The 16,271-nt window shown below is 39.7% G+C and overlaps 1 protein-coding gene across 1 annotated transcript; it reads left to right on the forward strand.

Moving 5' to 3' along the window:
• Positions 1-112: 112 nt before the first annotated feature.
• LOC116685602 (G2/M phase-specific E3 ubiquitin-protein ligase-like) lies at positions 113-16,016 on the forward strand. The gene is made up of 6 exons (XM_032510589.1): positions 113-442; positions 3,461-3,642; positions 3,810-3,979; positions 4,294-4,508; positions 6,607-6,674; positions 15,852-16,016. The coding sequence occupies exons 1-6, from the start codon at positions 157-159 to the stop codon at positions 16,014-16,016; spliced, it is 1,086 nt and encodes a 361-aa protein (XP_032366480.1). The 5' UTR covers positions 113-156.
• Positions 16,017-16,271: the final 255 nt, after the last annotated feature.

Here is a 16,271-nt window from a genome sequence, read left to right on the forward strand (position 1 = left end):
ATTATCACAATCTTTTATGTTAAGGGTTTTAATGAATATAAATTACAATGTCATGGATGTTCCATGATAGTTCAGTGGGCGAGTTATTACCATTGACACTAACTACATTGTATTGTTTATTGTTTCAGTGATTTAAAGAAGACTTCAGAGATAATAATGGAGCAGATTGCTTCTCGAGTAAATAATGACAGCACTGTACGCTTCAATATCATAAGAAGAAATGTGTGGGATGGAGCATCCAGAGCCATGGGCAGATCCAATTTTTCACCTGAGAAGAAGGTAGATGTTAAGTTCACCGATGACTATGGAATATCTGAGGGTGCTGTAGACAATGGAGGACCTACTCGGGAGTTTTTCCGACTCTGTCTACATGAAATCAAGGACAACATTGGCATCTTTGAGGGTCCCCCTAATGCTAAAGTCCTCACATGCAACTCCAAAGGTACACGATTAAATCAATTCATATTGCCATTTTTTTCTACCTAGAGAGCTAACGGTAGTGATCATCATGGCTGTGTATATACCGCCCCACGCCAATGTAAAAACAGCGCTCTCTCTCCTGTCGGACACCGTCAACGAACAGCAGCGGGCCCACCCCGACGGTGTCCATATAATTGCAGGAGACTTTAATAAGGCCAATCTGAAGACTGTACTCCCGAAATTCTACCAACATGTAAAGTGTCTACTAGAGGACAGAACACCTGGATCATGTCTACTCTAACATTAAGCACGCGTACAGAGCCATACCCCTCCCCCTCTTGGCCAGTCAGACCATCTCTCTCTCTGCTCCCCCCAGCCTACACACCCCTCAGACGCAGCACAGGCCCACCATAAAGACTGGTTACAACCTGGCCTGAAAATGCCTTTCCAAAACTGCAGGACTGCTTCAGCCAGACAGACTGGGACTTATTTGAACACCAGGAGCTGGAATCATTCACAGGAACAGTACTGGACTACATTAAGTTCTGCATTGGGAATGTGACTGTGGACAAAACCATCGGGTCTTCCCTAACCAGAAACCCTGGATGACCATCCATGTCCGTGCACTCCTCAGGGTCCGCGACGCTGCCTTCAGGTCAGACGGACCGAGCAGCCCTGTGTACAGGTATGCTCGAGCTGACCTGAAAAGTGGAATTAAAAGAGCCAAAGCGGACCACAAGAAGTGCATAGAGTCCCATCTGTCCAGCAATAACACACGGGAGGGTGGCGGGGCATACATGACTCACCAACTACAGGGGCTGTGATTCATCATCAGGAGACTTCAGTGCGAAGCTGGCAGAGGAGCTGAATTGCTTCTTTGCTCGCTTTGAGTCACCACAACCGCCCCCAGCCCTGCCGACACCTCCACCTGTTTCTGCACTACCCCATCCCTACCCCCATCCACACCTGGTTCCTGCACCACCCCTCTCACCGTAAAGGAGCACGACGTTGAACGAGTACTCCTAGCAGTGAATCCAAGGAAGGCTGCTGGCCCAGATGGAGTTCCTGGCAAGGTGCTCAGGGCGTGTGCTCACCAGCTCGCCTCATCTTTGCTAGGATCTTCAACCTCTCCCTGGCCCAGGCAGTCACCCCCCTGCCTAAAATCAGCCACTATCATCCCAGTGCCGAAGAAGTCTCCCATCACCAGCCTAAATGATTACCGTCCTGTGCCTCACCCCGGTAATCATGAAGTGCTTCGAGAGACTTGTTCTCCAACACATCAAGGACTACCTCCCCCCAGATCTGGACCCCTATCAGTTTGCCTACCGCACAAACAGATCCACAGAGGATGCCATCGCCGTAGCTCTCCACTCTGCACTGAGCCACCTGGAGCAGCAGCAGAGCTACGTCCGGATGCTTTGTGGATTACAAACTCCGCCTTTAACACATCATCCCGGACATTCTCATATCCAAACTAGTCACTCTAGGCCTCCCCCCTCTCACTGTGCCTGGATAAAGGACTTTCTCACCAATCGGCCGCAGACGGTGAGACTGGGCCCCCACCTCTCCTCCACTCGTATGTTGAGTACTGGCTCCCCACAGGGCTGCGTGCTGAGCCCCCTCCTGTACTGCCTCTACACCCACGACTGCAGTCCGACCCACAACAACAACCTCATCGTCAAGTTTGCTGACGACACCACAGTGGTCGGACTCATCTCAAAGGGAGACGAGGCAGCCTACAGAGAGGAAGTCCTGAACTTGGCAGCTTGGTTTTCGGAGAACAACCTGTCTCTGAACACCAAGAAAACCAAGGAGATCATCATCAACTTCAGGAAGAAGAGCACTGACCTAGCCCCCCTGTACATCAACGGCGAGTGTGTGGAGAGGGTCCACACCTTCCGGTTTCTTGGTGTCCTCATCTCAGCTGACATCTCCTGGTCAGCCAACATCACAGCGGTCATCAAGAAGGCCCAGCAGCGACTACACTTCCTGAGGGTCCTCAGGAAGCACGACCTGGACTCCAACTTGCTGCTGACCTTCTACCGCTCATCCACGAGAGCCTGGACCTACTGCATCACAGTATGGTACGGCAGCTGCACCGTGGCAGACAGGGAGAGGCTGCAGAGGGTTGTAAGGTCAGCACAGAAGATCAACGGCTGCCCTCTCCCTCCCTGACGGACATCTACACCTCCCGCTGCCTCAGCAGAGCAGAGAACATCATAAGGACAGCTCCCACCCGGCTCTGATCTGTTTGACCTGTTGCCCTCAGGAAGGCGCTACAGGTGCATCAGAGCACGGACCAACAGACTCAAGAACAGTTCTTCCCGAAGGCCATAACGACCCTGAACTCACCCCTGAACTCACAATGCACTGACTCCACTCCACAGCCCCCCCGGCCCCGGACTGTCTTCTTCATTCCGTCCGACTGTGCAATATTATTGTTATACTGTTACTGTTATATAATACCTCATAGGACACTGGAATCTGTGCAATTTCATTTCATACAGTGCAATATTTAATACATTAACCTTTCCATTACTGTGCAATATGTATTTACTTAATATTAGTACTTAATCATTTCATTCCATCACTGTGCAATATTATTTATTGAGTGTTAACACTTACCTATGCTTATTCAAGCTGATTTATATATGTATACTTGACAGTCACTACACTTTATATCTTTGACTTTATATTTTTGATATTTTATACTGTTATATTCTTATATTTTTTTTGTGTCAACACTGCAAAGGGATTGCTTTAATCTCGTTGCACAAGTACCGTGTACTTGTGTATAATGACAATAAAGGCATTCTATTCTATTCTATTCTATTGGATTTCTTTTGGATCAATAAATACATTATACCTGACTAATGAGGAAGTGTAAGAATTTTCAGGTTTTGTATCTATAATACTTTTTTGAGAAAGGAAGTTGAAGTAAAAATAATCTGCGTTCACATATCCCAAAGAGGCATTGTGACATAAACATATTTTTGATGTAACCAGTTGACAAGTAATGTTTGTTTTCATTTGATAACAGCGATGAAAGACAATGGATACTTCTACGCTGGCCAGATCATGGCAATGTCAATTGCCCATGGGGGGCAGAGTCCATGTTTCCTGTCTGAACTCTTGTATGAGTGTCTTCAAAAGGGTCCAGACAACGTAAAGGTCAAAACTGAACACATTACTGATGAAGAAACAAGGTCACAGGTGCAGTCGGTGAGCATATTGTTCTTGGATTGCGTCATATTTACAAACTATTCATTTTGCTTGCACTCATTAACATACAATTTTAACAGTAAAGCTAACAGTTATATGTCTTCATTCTCAATAAAAGAGTCAATAAATACTATCTACATATTCCAATCTTATTTTAATATTTTCAGATCTTAGAGGCTGAGACTGATTCACAACTGCAGGAGGCAGTTGCACAGGCAGCCATCTTGATCAGTCTTGCTGGTCACAATGTTCGCATAACACTGGAAAACAAACAAGAGACTGCTTTGGACTTGGCTCACTGGTATGTCCTCCAGCGAACACGTGCACCTTTTGAAAGGTATGTTTATGTCTGAGCAATACTATAATTGTACTTTGGCAGAAAAACAACTGTTAGGTTTATAGTGATAAAATGCAAAAGATACAAGAGACTGAAGAGGAAAGCATAAGAAAAAGCTTACTTTTGAGTTGCTACTATATATGGAATTATGGATGATGAGTTCCATTTTATAGTGCAAGTGAAAATATAATTTACCTTTTCTTCTTTTTCATTAGGGACCTTACTAAATTATACATGTAAAAAAAAAAAAAAGTTTTCACCGCAGGTTCAAAATCACATGAACTACACATTGCCATTTGTTTCCTTTTTACTAGGTTCAGAGATGGGTTAACATCTCTAGGTGTCCTAGATGCTATCCAGAAATACCCTCTACAAATAAAGAGCCTTTTTGTGAAGCCCGAAAAGAGTTTAACAGCTGCTGATGTGGAGAATCTCCTCCAGATCTCACACTCTGAAAGAGGGAGTAATGCATTCCGAGAAGAGTGCCGGACCCTGGCTTTCTGGCAAGACTATCTTCAGGATGCTGAAAGTAAGTCTGGCATTTGGCACAGTGTTTTAATATGAGACATTATTTGGGGTTAAAGCCCTGCAGGGGCAGAACCCTACTGACTTTGTGCTGGTTGATTATTGTCTTCTGCCATGGGTCAAATGGTCTTGAGATGAAATGAGCATTTGTTGAGTGATGTGTGATGCTCCTTTTCCCCTGGCCTCTTATCCATATACCACTGGATAGCTATCGCCACTGCTTTGCCACAACTGCTGAGCAGTTTCAGTTCTTTATTCTTTTGTTGTGCACAACAATCACAGAAGTAGTAGTTGGCAATGAAAATATAGGGCTATGTTATAGGGCTAAAATATATGAATATAAATAAAAGACAGTATTGCAAATGAATAAACTTAATGTAAAAAAAATATAGTGATGTATACTGTATAAAGGTGCATCTCAGTCAATTAGAATATCATCAAAAAGATCATTTTGTCCCCTAATTTAAGTCAAAAAGTGAAACTTTCATATATTCTAGGTTCATTAACATAAGTGAAGTATTTCACTTTTTTTCCTTTTTTGTTTAAATCTTGATCTCTCCATATCTCAAAATTTGAGAACATTGAATAAAGAATGTATAATACAGAAATATCAACCTGAGAAGAGACTTCTATCTCTCAGTCTGGTTCAGTACACACAAGCACAATCATGGGAGGACTTTACAATTGTCCAGAAGACACTCATTGACATTGAAGTCACAGAAGGCATTGCTGAAAGGGCTGGCTGTTCACAGAGTGCTGGATCAAAGCATATTCATGAAAAAAGTTAACTGAAAGGTTAAAATTTGGTAGGAAAAGGTGCACAAATAACAGGGATGACCGCAGCCTTATGAGGATTGTCAAGCAAATTTAACAAGATTTAAATCTTCACAAGGAGTAGACTGAGGCTGGACTCATTAAGAGCCACCAAGCACACACTTGTACGGGAAATGAGCGTCAGATTCCTAGTGTCAAGCCAGTCCTGAACCAGAGACAAGATAAGAAGAGGGTTAGGGTTAGGGACTTCCATAACACCTCAGCAGTGCAAAAGGAGCCCCGACCATGTGCTAAGTGCATAAAGTACCGATACTGTTTTCCATTTCCATTAGGTCGACATTTCTGTATTATACATTCTTTATTCTAATATTTTGAGATCTGGATGTTTGATTTCCATGAGCTAAAAGTGTAATCATCAAGATTAAAAAAAAAATAAAAAAAGCCTGAAATATTTCACTTTATGTGAATGAATCAAGAATATATGAAAGTTTCACTTTTTGCCTGAAATATGGGGGGGAAATTATCCTTTTTACGATATTCAAATTTTCTGAGATGCACCTGTATACATAACTAGAAGTAATAACAAAGTTAGGTGTAAACTGTTGTAAAACAATAAGTAAAATTTTGTCCAAAAAAAATCTGACATGCCACATAAAAGGTTAAACCAATAGAAAAGCCCGTTAGAGGGCTCCACACATTCTCATCGAAGTGGAGTTTCACCAAGTAACTACTAATGATCTCACTCCTTCTTAAACAGATTTAAACGAGCTGAAGTGGCTTTGTAAAGACCAAAACCTAGATGTCAGTCATGGCTTGGATTTTGACTAATTAAGCTATTTCCCTTCTTTCATTACAAGAAGGCTTGAACCTGCAAATTGCCGCTTTTGGATATACTCTAAAAAGTTTTTGGCTGCAACAGTGGGATATGATTTGTTGAAAAAATTATACAGTTTATTTAAATTTGATCTCTTCACCATGTAATACAGTATAACATACAACATTATATACACCATCAAACCAAATAACAGTAATGGCTGTTGTGCACAAATATGTTACCAACTCCTCTATATTTCTATTTCTTATTTTCTTTTTGCAAAATGCTTCACTATATTCCCTAGATTATTGTTAGTTTTGTCTATTCCATTATGGGCAACCCTCCCAAATTCCAGCGTCATTTAAATACCTAAAAGATAATGCCTAATTCTCGTATAAGTGAATTTAACGTTTTCTTAACTCTTCACCCTTTATACATCACTTTTGCATTACTCCAGTGGTATAATACTTAATTTACTATATGAAATATACTTTTTTCTTTTTCTTTTTTACAGTTGAAAATGATGTCTCTCTGGAGGATATTCTTGTTTCTTCACTGGATGTGACAGCATTCCAGCACTGGGTTTTCTCTCCGAAGCCAAGCCTTGAGTTCATCACCCACTCCCGATTTCCAGGCCAATACTTGCGAAAATATTCTTCGCATACAGTTTATGCAGTATACATGATTTAAATCTACATGGACTTTGCCATACGCAATTCACCAGGATTTGGAAGAGCGTGAGAGGTATGTTATGGAGGGCTTGTAGAGCTTGAGATAAATGAGGAAGGAATTGTTTTTTTTAAGTGCTAGGTTTATTTCCTTCTGTATTCCCTGAGACAAAAACTAAGCATTTACTGTAGTAAAGACAAGAAAAATGTACAGTAAAACAAGTAAGTATGTTCTTTCATTTGAAGATATATTTCAAGCCATGTTTTTCTGTTTCAGATTTAATAAGGTGCACTATGTGAACTTTTTTTCAGTTGATACATGTGAGGCACTTTTTGTTGCATTTTTGTCAACCAGTTCTCTAACCTGAAAAACCATATGCCCATAACAGCGTTAGATTGATTAGATTGATTGATTACCACAGACATGGATAAAATGAGATCATTACATGATAAATGTCCGAATGGTAAAAAATAAGCACAGTTATGGTTAATAGTGCTCAGATTTGGGGTTGAAGGCTAGATGTAGCTAAACCACTGTACTTAACTATGGGTTGTAAAATAAAAACAGGTTGCTCAAACAACCCATAGCAAATTTTGTACAGGAGAACAGGCTCACTGTAGCTACTGTTTTTATCAGTGTTGCCCAGCCCCATTGCTATGGCTTATTATTTCATTATATAGGTGTGGTATGGCCTTGTAACAAATAACTGGTTCTGTGTTCCTACTTTGTGTGTACTTGCTTACTTTTAGTATGTATTGTGCGGTATAGTGCATCCAGGCTTTAAATGTAATATTTTTTCCATTGGATACTTAGAACTACACAATATTAGTTTAGAAGTAAGAAAAATACAGGGTTCATTGTAATCAATAGTGTTACATGAATACATTATGTATGTAATGATACATAATGTAGGTAATGATACATAATATTATACACACAGCATGTATTTATATGGTGATAACTGCTATGTGTTTTCATGAAAGAAAATGTATTATAAGCATTTATGCATCTTCTGTCATACAACCTGTAGACCTGTATCACTTCTGATGAACAGCAACAGAACTACTTATAACAAAACTAAATATTCTTTGAAGCAGGTTACATGCTGTGATAAAAAGTTCAATCCCATGATTTCCATCGTCAATCAAGGGATTATTACCCTTAACTCAATGTCCCACTGGTCGTGATAGGGACGTTGCACATGCACATGCACATGATTGAGTCTTTGATGGTGAGGCAGTTGGAGCATTCCAACTGTCCACAGTTGCATTGGGGACCTACTTTCCATTGTCCTAAGCTGTGGTGGTTCCACTGCCTCACAAACTCGTCCACAGATCTGTTAATTCTTGGAAGGTAAACATGGTAAAGAGCCCTAATGTGAAGTGGTGGTCAGTGCTATCTAAAATCCCAACATTTTCCATAAAGAGGAAAAGGTCTTTGAAGTATGCTGACACCACCCTGTTTAGTTCTCCCCACAATCTTTCAATTCTTTGATTATGAACACTACGTTCCAACCATAAAACTTCACCCTGTTTGACCCTCGATTCTCAATCATAAAACGTGCAATATCAATATTTTCACTACCAGCATCACTCCTGACAGATGTGGGAGTCCAAATACATCAACAGCTCCCTGGAAAAGTTGCAAGGCAGTTGATGCTCTGTTGTCTGTGCAGCATCTCAGGTAGGTAATGCAGCGGCCTATAGCCATCAACTCCTCCATGAAACACAAATCCCCATGGATTCAACTTGTGGTTTGTGTCAATATGCCCTGAATAAGAAGACATTATATTATACAAAACAACTTGGTTGTTTATCAAAATTTTACTATTTTTTTCTTTGCTGTCCTATTTTTTCTATCCAGAAGGCAATTTATTACTTGATTATAAAAAGTTAAACCCCAGAGATTGTGATAGAAGTGTTCAATATAAAGGAAATAATGTATCACTGTACATTACAGTTCAGTAACATTACAACAATGGTAATAGTGGAGTACCAGTTAATTAAAACTTGATATTAAAGAAGTAATTAAGTTGTACCATTGAGCCAGACTAACAGAAACCAAAACAAGTGTTTCCAAATAATCATTATGCCTCTTGATGTTGGTGTAATCTAATAACAGGTAGTTAAACATGTTGCAGCCTGATCCATGGTTATTACACAAAAACTACCATCAAGAGTTTCCATCTAACAAGTCCCATCATTAAAGATACCATTTGTATTACTTTGAAACAAAAGAGAACATTTGAAACATAAGGGAGGATGAATTTCAGCTGTATAATATGGTAATTGCCAATTTGGAATTTCATGTTACATGAAGAATGTTTGTTTCAAGGTAATACAAAGATATCTTTAATGATGTGACTTGTTAGCTGGAAAACTTGATGGTAGTTTTTGTGTAATAACCATGGATGCTGATAGTAGCCTATAATGTGAAAATAATATGTGAAAAAACCTATATTACTGTATTATCTGGCTATTACTCCATTATTGTCACCATACTAGCATTTTAACCAATAATGCACTGATATAGAAACAATTGTATTGTTAGCTGGTAACCGTATTGTTACCATAACATTATTGTACTATACTAACTAGTTGTGTGTTGTTGCCATCATTAAATGTGATTCACTATTATTATCTGGTTACATAACGTTCAGACTTATTACCCAGTTAATAAGAAGATATACCTGGTCTTAATTTAGTAATAACATGGTATTACTTAATTGTTATTATCACACTATTACCCCATTATTTCTATGCTTACCTAGCTGTCATGTAAAGTGCTAATGTAATGTTTATTTAATGACTTATGCCATGATAGCTAATTATTTAATTAACATAGTTTGGGCTCCTAAATCTATACATCTTTCTAACTTGCTTTATTCAGCAGCTAGGAAGTAGCCTAATTACTGTGATGTTAATCAAATTTTCACAACACATACCACACTGATTTGGGACAGAGACATCGTAGACCTCCGTTGAATTGCTCTCCGTCCTCTTAAGGCTCTTCCCACTGGATCTACTATCCTTAATCGCTCGCGCACTCGCCAAAGCTCAAACTCTGATCCCTCTCCCTCTCAAACCACCAGTGATGTAGGTCTCTCCTGAGCCAGGGTTTGTCTAAGAACTTCAGTAATAAGGCGATCAAGATCCTCATTTGAAATGTTGGTAAAACTCCCATAGTCGAGTAAACCAAGTTGTGTCCTGTGGTTGTACAGTGTTCGAATGTTTACAGACAGCATTCGAGATATGGCCATCCAGCTAAATCCTAAATCCCGCATGTGAGTCAGCTGAACAGCTGATATGTTGTACCTTTAAAAGAGAAAAAAAAAGAAATGTGTTAATGTATGCTGAAAAACTACTGTATTGGAAATATTTGGCTACTTCAGTTAAAGAATCAAAGTAGTACAAAAAACTGTACAAAAAAGCAACAAAGTACTCATGCAGAATAGCTCTTTCACTTCAGTTTAAATTTGACTGAACAACCTTTACTTTGTTTGAAGTAATATTTGACCAGTTGCTCACCACTGATAAATGATTGTGTTTTTTGTTTTAATGTTGCAACTGGTAAAGGTGGCTATCATGTAGTTGTATTATAATCTGAATCTGCAAAGTAACTAAGTTGTGAGATAAATATAGGTGCATTAAAACGTACAACATTTTCCGCTGAGATATAGTGAGACAGAAGTATAAAGTTGCAGAAAATTTATATTTTCAGGTGAAGTACCTCAATTTTGTACGTACGTACAGTACTTAACTAAATGTAGTTACTTTCCACCACTGCATAACACCTTAAATTAATAGTTTGCTAGCAAATCTTGGCCTGCATCAACCTCTATCCAAATATGCTTGTTTCCATTTATATCACTTACCTCGGCCTTCCTCTCTGAGATGCAGAATGTGTGCCCACACCATTAGCTTCCAGTTGAAGTGTTACTTCTGCCGACATCCCAAAGAGACTCATAAATTCCTTCAAGAATGATGCAATGTTCTTTCGGCAACGTTTTGTTGAACAGGATTGCTTATAAGCACTAAGATGTCGCAATAATGGAAATATGATCCTCAAGGTGACGCTATCTAATTTCCAAACTGTTTGTGTCGTTTGGAGTATGACCAGTTGTTGCAAAAAAAAACCTGCAGTTCAACAAAGTATGGACTATTTCAGCCGATGCCATTTTGTAAATCCAGTGAATTCAGAAAGGACCCTTTGGTGACATTTTCTGTCAATGTATTCCAACTTCATTCCATAATATCAGACTTCATTCCATATATTCAGACTTCATTCCATATATTCAGACTTTAATTCCATATATTCAGACTTTCATTCCATATATTCAGAGTTCATTCCATATATTCAGACTTTCATTCCAATCTAGACTTTCATTCAATATTCAGACTTTCATTCCATATATTCAGACTTCATTCCATATATTCAGACTTCCATTCCATATATTCAGACGTTCATTCCATATATTCAGACTTTCATTCCATATATTCAGACGTTCATTCAATATATTTCAGACTTTCATTCCATATATTCAGACTTTCATTCCATATATTCAGACTTCATTCCATATATTCAGACTTCATTCCATATATTCAGACTTTCATTCAATATATTCAGACTTCATTCCATATATTCAGACTTTCATTCCATATATTCAGACTTTCATTCCATATATTCAGACTTCAATTCCATATATTCAGACTCCATTCCATATATTCAGACTTCCTTCCCATATTCAGACTTCCATTCAATATATTCAGACTTTCATTCCATATATTCAGATGGATAAACTTTCATATATCTATTTATTTCCTAAAACGGCATGCCATAATAATATATATATATATATATATATAAATACCAACCCCATTTTTGCTAAAACTTTATTTTAGTTCTAATGGTAAGTGTTAAGTGTCTATATCCCTCCAGAAGAAACACCTATTTATAACCTATTAAGACCTTTCTGTTTCCAAGAACAGCTATGACGAACCTAGCACTAACCAACCAGACTCCATCTAAAAAACAGTACTTTTAGTGTGTATAAAGCCAACAATTTTCACGTAGAATTGGTAAAGTGGGTGTGATTTCTACCAACACTAGAGTTGTGATGGTTGGAAAGGTGTGATTTTGGAGAAACCGTGCTTGATATCTGAATCGATAGATATAGATAAATATTTATTGCCCATTCAGCCCAATAAACACAAAGTCTTGTCTGCGGTTTCAACTTGTAATTATGTTCTACGTTATAGTATGGCGATGCAGCATGGCCCCAAAGAGGTCTTGTTTTAAGCGATGAATGATTTCCAGAAGATTACCATTAAAATCTATGAGGAATTTTGCACCTTTGTTGCAGATTTTACAAGTTTCATGTATTTGTGTGCAACGCTCCTTAACCTATAGTAGCCTACTACGTTAGCTACTTTATGACAGCTAGCTACTATCCGGTTAACAGTCAGCTAGCATGTCTATGCGCTAACTTAATGTTTTAAATCCCAGAATACTTAAGTAATGTTAATATTGTTAATTATTTTTAAAGTTGTTATTATATAAGCAGCTTTCAGTAGAATGGCAGCTGATTAGACAACAAAACAACAATAACAGGTTTCTAACTTAATTTTCTATAGTAATTAATTACTTTAACATTAAAAAAACATACATTAGTGCTAAAAATGCATCCATTTCGGTAGTTCCCTAAGACAGTGAACTAACCAGCACCAAACTAAGCAGAACCGAGCTCCAGCAGCTGTTTGCTAGTCTTTTAGCTCGTGGATAGTTCAGATTCACAATGCTTACGCTCCGCCAATGAGGAGCTTTACTGCTTTTCATCATGCCTTCTCCCACTGTATTCTTGAACTAAGTTGATGCGCTGGTGTTTCTTCATTTCTCTATCATTCAAAATAAACTGACTCTGCTAGTTTTTACACTGAAGTTTTTCACTGTCATGTTCTCTCTGTTGACACTGCATGTAATATTGACTGTCTAACGGTTTCGTAACCGTTATGACTAACCACCAGACCATTAATAAATGGACAGAGCATGTGTGACGTCAACCCATCGGTCTGGAGATCTGATATGATTCGTCGAGTTTGCGTTATGGGTGCAGCCTCCTGTTTGTGGATGTGATGATTTTAGACGAGAGGGCAGGGTGAGGAAGGGCCACCGACGGAATGGGGGATAACAGTCTACGGGCGGGATCTAACTGTGACGTTAGCAACGCTGCTTCACTCTTACTATTTACGTTACCACCCTTTCACTGACAATTGGATGCAACTTCTATTGACAGCTAGCCTACGTAATTCCAGGTAAGATTTAGCTTTAACTAAGTTGTGTTACATGTGGAACTAGGTTGAACCCCAATGAAGACAACACAGAGACAAAAAGACACTTAACTGGTTATTCCAATGTTTCGTTATGGGATGCAATAGGGAAAAGCCAAGTCCAAATCCAATGGGAAACTGGGTACAGAGCGTGTGTAACCTTGTTTCTGAGGGTCCGTGTCCAATAATCCACAGATCTAGTGAGGAGAGCAGGAGGGAAGTGGCAGCAAGAGTCAGGTTCACGGAACTGTGGCAGACAAAGAATAAGGAGGACAAGCAATTATCACAGAAACAATGCAAACCAGTAAGCCAGTAGAGCGCACTAATGTTGTCGTCTTGACTATGACCTGACAAAGAGTGGTAGGTTGACCGGGTATTTGAAGAGAGGGTGATTAGAGATTTGAGGGGCAGCTGGAACCTTGCCTCCCGCACACCAGGATTCACTCCTGCAATAAAGTAGAACGAGGGGAGGGGGGCAGAGACAGAGCGCTACCAGCAGCAGACCTAACAGTAATATATTTCGTCCTATAGTTTTTACAAATAAGAGGAGTCCCATTGTAAAGTAAATGTATCTGAAGTTACCATGAATACCCTTTAACGTTAGCTCGCCACCTAGCTAGCTATGGTAAAACATGCTAACGTTAATTTTCTGCAAATCAAAGTTTACTTTTCTGATTTAAATTAGCGTCAGCGAAATGCAAAACGGGGATTGTCGTATTTTATCATTACCTTAAACTAACTGTTAGCACATGTATAACGCCAATAATGTCGTGCTACTGTTTGGCCCGTCAGTTTATAGTGGGCAAATTTAGCCTTGACATGCACGTTGAAGTTTTCAACTGATTTTGTCTTACTAGGATGAGCGAGTACAGCATTATCTGTATCTGTTTACCACATGAATATCTGTATCTTTACTCGGCCTGGGCGGGCTTTAACAGGTATGTTATTTTAAGCATGCCATTGATATGGTTGATCAGATATTGTTATATTTATTGCCGATTAGAAAATATTTACATGGACAGCATCAGCATTAAGCTTTAGATCAGTGTGTTGTCATGGTAAAAACAAACTATATACAGTACAAGTTTTGCAACAATGAATACAACACCCGCGGTTGCAATTAGGAAGTAAAAGTATTCTACAGATCAAATATATTGAATAAATTGGAGTCAGCAGACGGTAAAAAAAAATAATAATCTGCGACAGAGAGAGACGCAACGTTTTCTACCAAGCACCACGTCTGAAAAAACCCCACGTTTACAAGAAGTACTGGTTACTAAGTAAGTACTACAAACCTAAGTAATAACAAACCTGAAGCTGAAGAAACCCTAAACGGTAACGGAAAAGACCCGAGTGACTGAAGGAGAGGGAGAGAGATCACTGTTCTCAGTGTTCTGTGTGTGAGTGAGGTGAGCAGAGCGGAGCAACACAAGAAATCTGTATGTGTGTAGGGGAGGGGCACTGGGACTAGCCTATCACAGAACGCAGACACAGTCGGCTAGCCAATTAGGAGTTTTATTCAATCCGAGCACAGATATTGACTGTTTTACTCGTAATCAAACTTCTACTCGGCAAAAGTGCTTTATCGTACCAGATACTCGGTTCAGCCGAGTATCTGGCTCATCTCTAATGAGTGTACTGTTTTCTTGCCATGTACATAAAATAATAAGGTGTCGTACCAGAGGCCTGGTATAGTATCACAGTTGTTTATGGTCTGAATTTTTGTGTATTATTTCCTTTCCGGGGTCTGAAGCCAGCTGACCGGAGAAAAGTTAAACTAAAAGGAAACACAAGGAAGTAAGTACATAGAATACACATGGAAACACGAGGAATTGCACCCATGTAGCTGAAACAATGATCAGGTGAAGAGTGGGTGAAGAGCCGGGGTAGACATACGGAGGTTTGATGATGGCAGGCAGGTGTGGCTACGAGGATCCGTGATTGCAGATGGGAGGCAGGTGTGAGTAATCAGCTGGCTTCAGACCGGAGAAGGGAAAGAAAACCAAACAAAGGACAGGGCAGGACGACAGAAGTAAAAGAATTAAACAAAAATTCACGGCAGCTAGACCCAACCATGACAGTGATCATCAGACCTGATGAAGTGTCTCATGCTATTGAGAAATGGCTGTGAACAATGCCTATGATCTAGACCTAATAACAGCTGAACATCTGAAGTATGCAAGCCATAGAATGTCAGTGTTACTTGCTATATGTTTCTCTGGATTATTGGGGCATGGCATAGTACCTGACTATCTGTACTATTAGTCCCTGTATTAAAGACAAAACCTGTGGGGTTTCAAGTATAGAAAATACAGGTTTACGCTTTAGCAAGCATACTCTCTAAAGTGTTAGAACAAATTCTATTTGGTAGACTACAATAATATACTAATATAAGAATATCCTACTGACAATAAGTTTGGTTTTAAAAAGAAACATAGCACATATTTGTGTATGTATGCACTGGAAGAAGTATTCACCAAGTGTAAAAGCCATGGTTCAACAATGTTTTCATGTTTCCTTGATGGATCCAAAGCTGTGCTAAAGCCGTGTTAAGCTTTCAGCCCTGTCAGGTTTCATAAAAGAAAGTGGTTTAATAGTATCTTTTTTAATTAAAATGTTTTCGATTATATCATTAATTAAATTAAACAACAACGCCCCGCTGCTATTCGTGATGAATTTAACGTTACTGTATTCTTTTGTGAGAGAAAGGGCAGATTTAGAAGATGGGGCTCCGGCGTGTCTCCAATTCTCTCCCCCACACCAGACCCTAGACACCGTGGACGCAGACTTCACCACCGTGGCCTCAGACAACACCAAGAGGGAGGTTGCCAATCATAGAGACTATGCCCAATTCCTTCATGCCAATTTCCACCTGTCCATACACTGCACCAGCCTCACCAATCCCCACTGCCTTGGTTATATGTTTTGACATTGATGGCGTCATGATCCAGATGCGTCACACGAGGGGCATAGCTGCAGAGATCTGCTATTTGAACCTGTCCGGTGGTTGCCAGCAGGCTCAAAGGCAAGTACAGCTACCTCAAAAAACATGTGTGCCTGCCACGCTGAACCCCAGAAGGCGTGGCGGCACTTAGAAATTGCCTTGGCCACAAAATTTCAAACGTGGCAAATGGCTACGTTCTGACGCTCTGCGCTGTCCCAGCGCCGGACTTCAGGCTGAAAA

The sequence above is a fragment of the Etheostoma spectabile genome, unplaced genomic scaffold (assembly GCF_008692095.1).
Source record: "Etheostoma spectabile isolate EspeVRDwgs_2016 unplaced genomic scaffold, UIUC_Espe_1.0 scaffold00570082, whole genome shotgun sequence".
Lineage (NCBI taxonomy): Eukaryota > Metazoa > Chordata > Actinopteri > Perciformes > Percidae > Etheostoma > Etheostoma spectabile.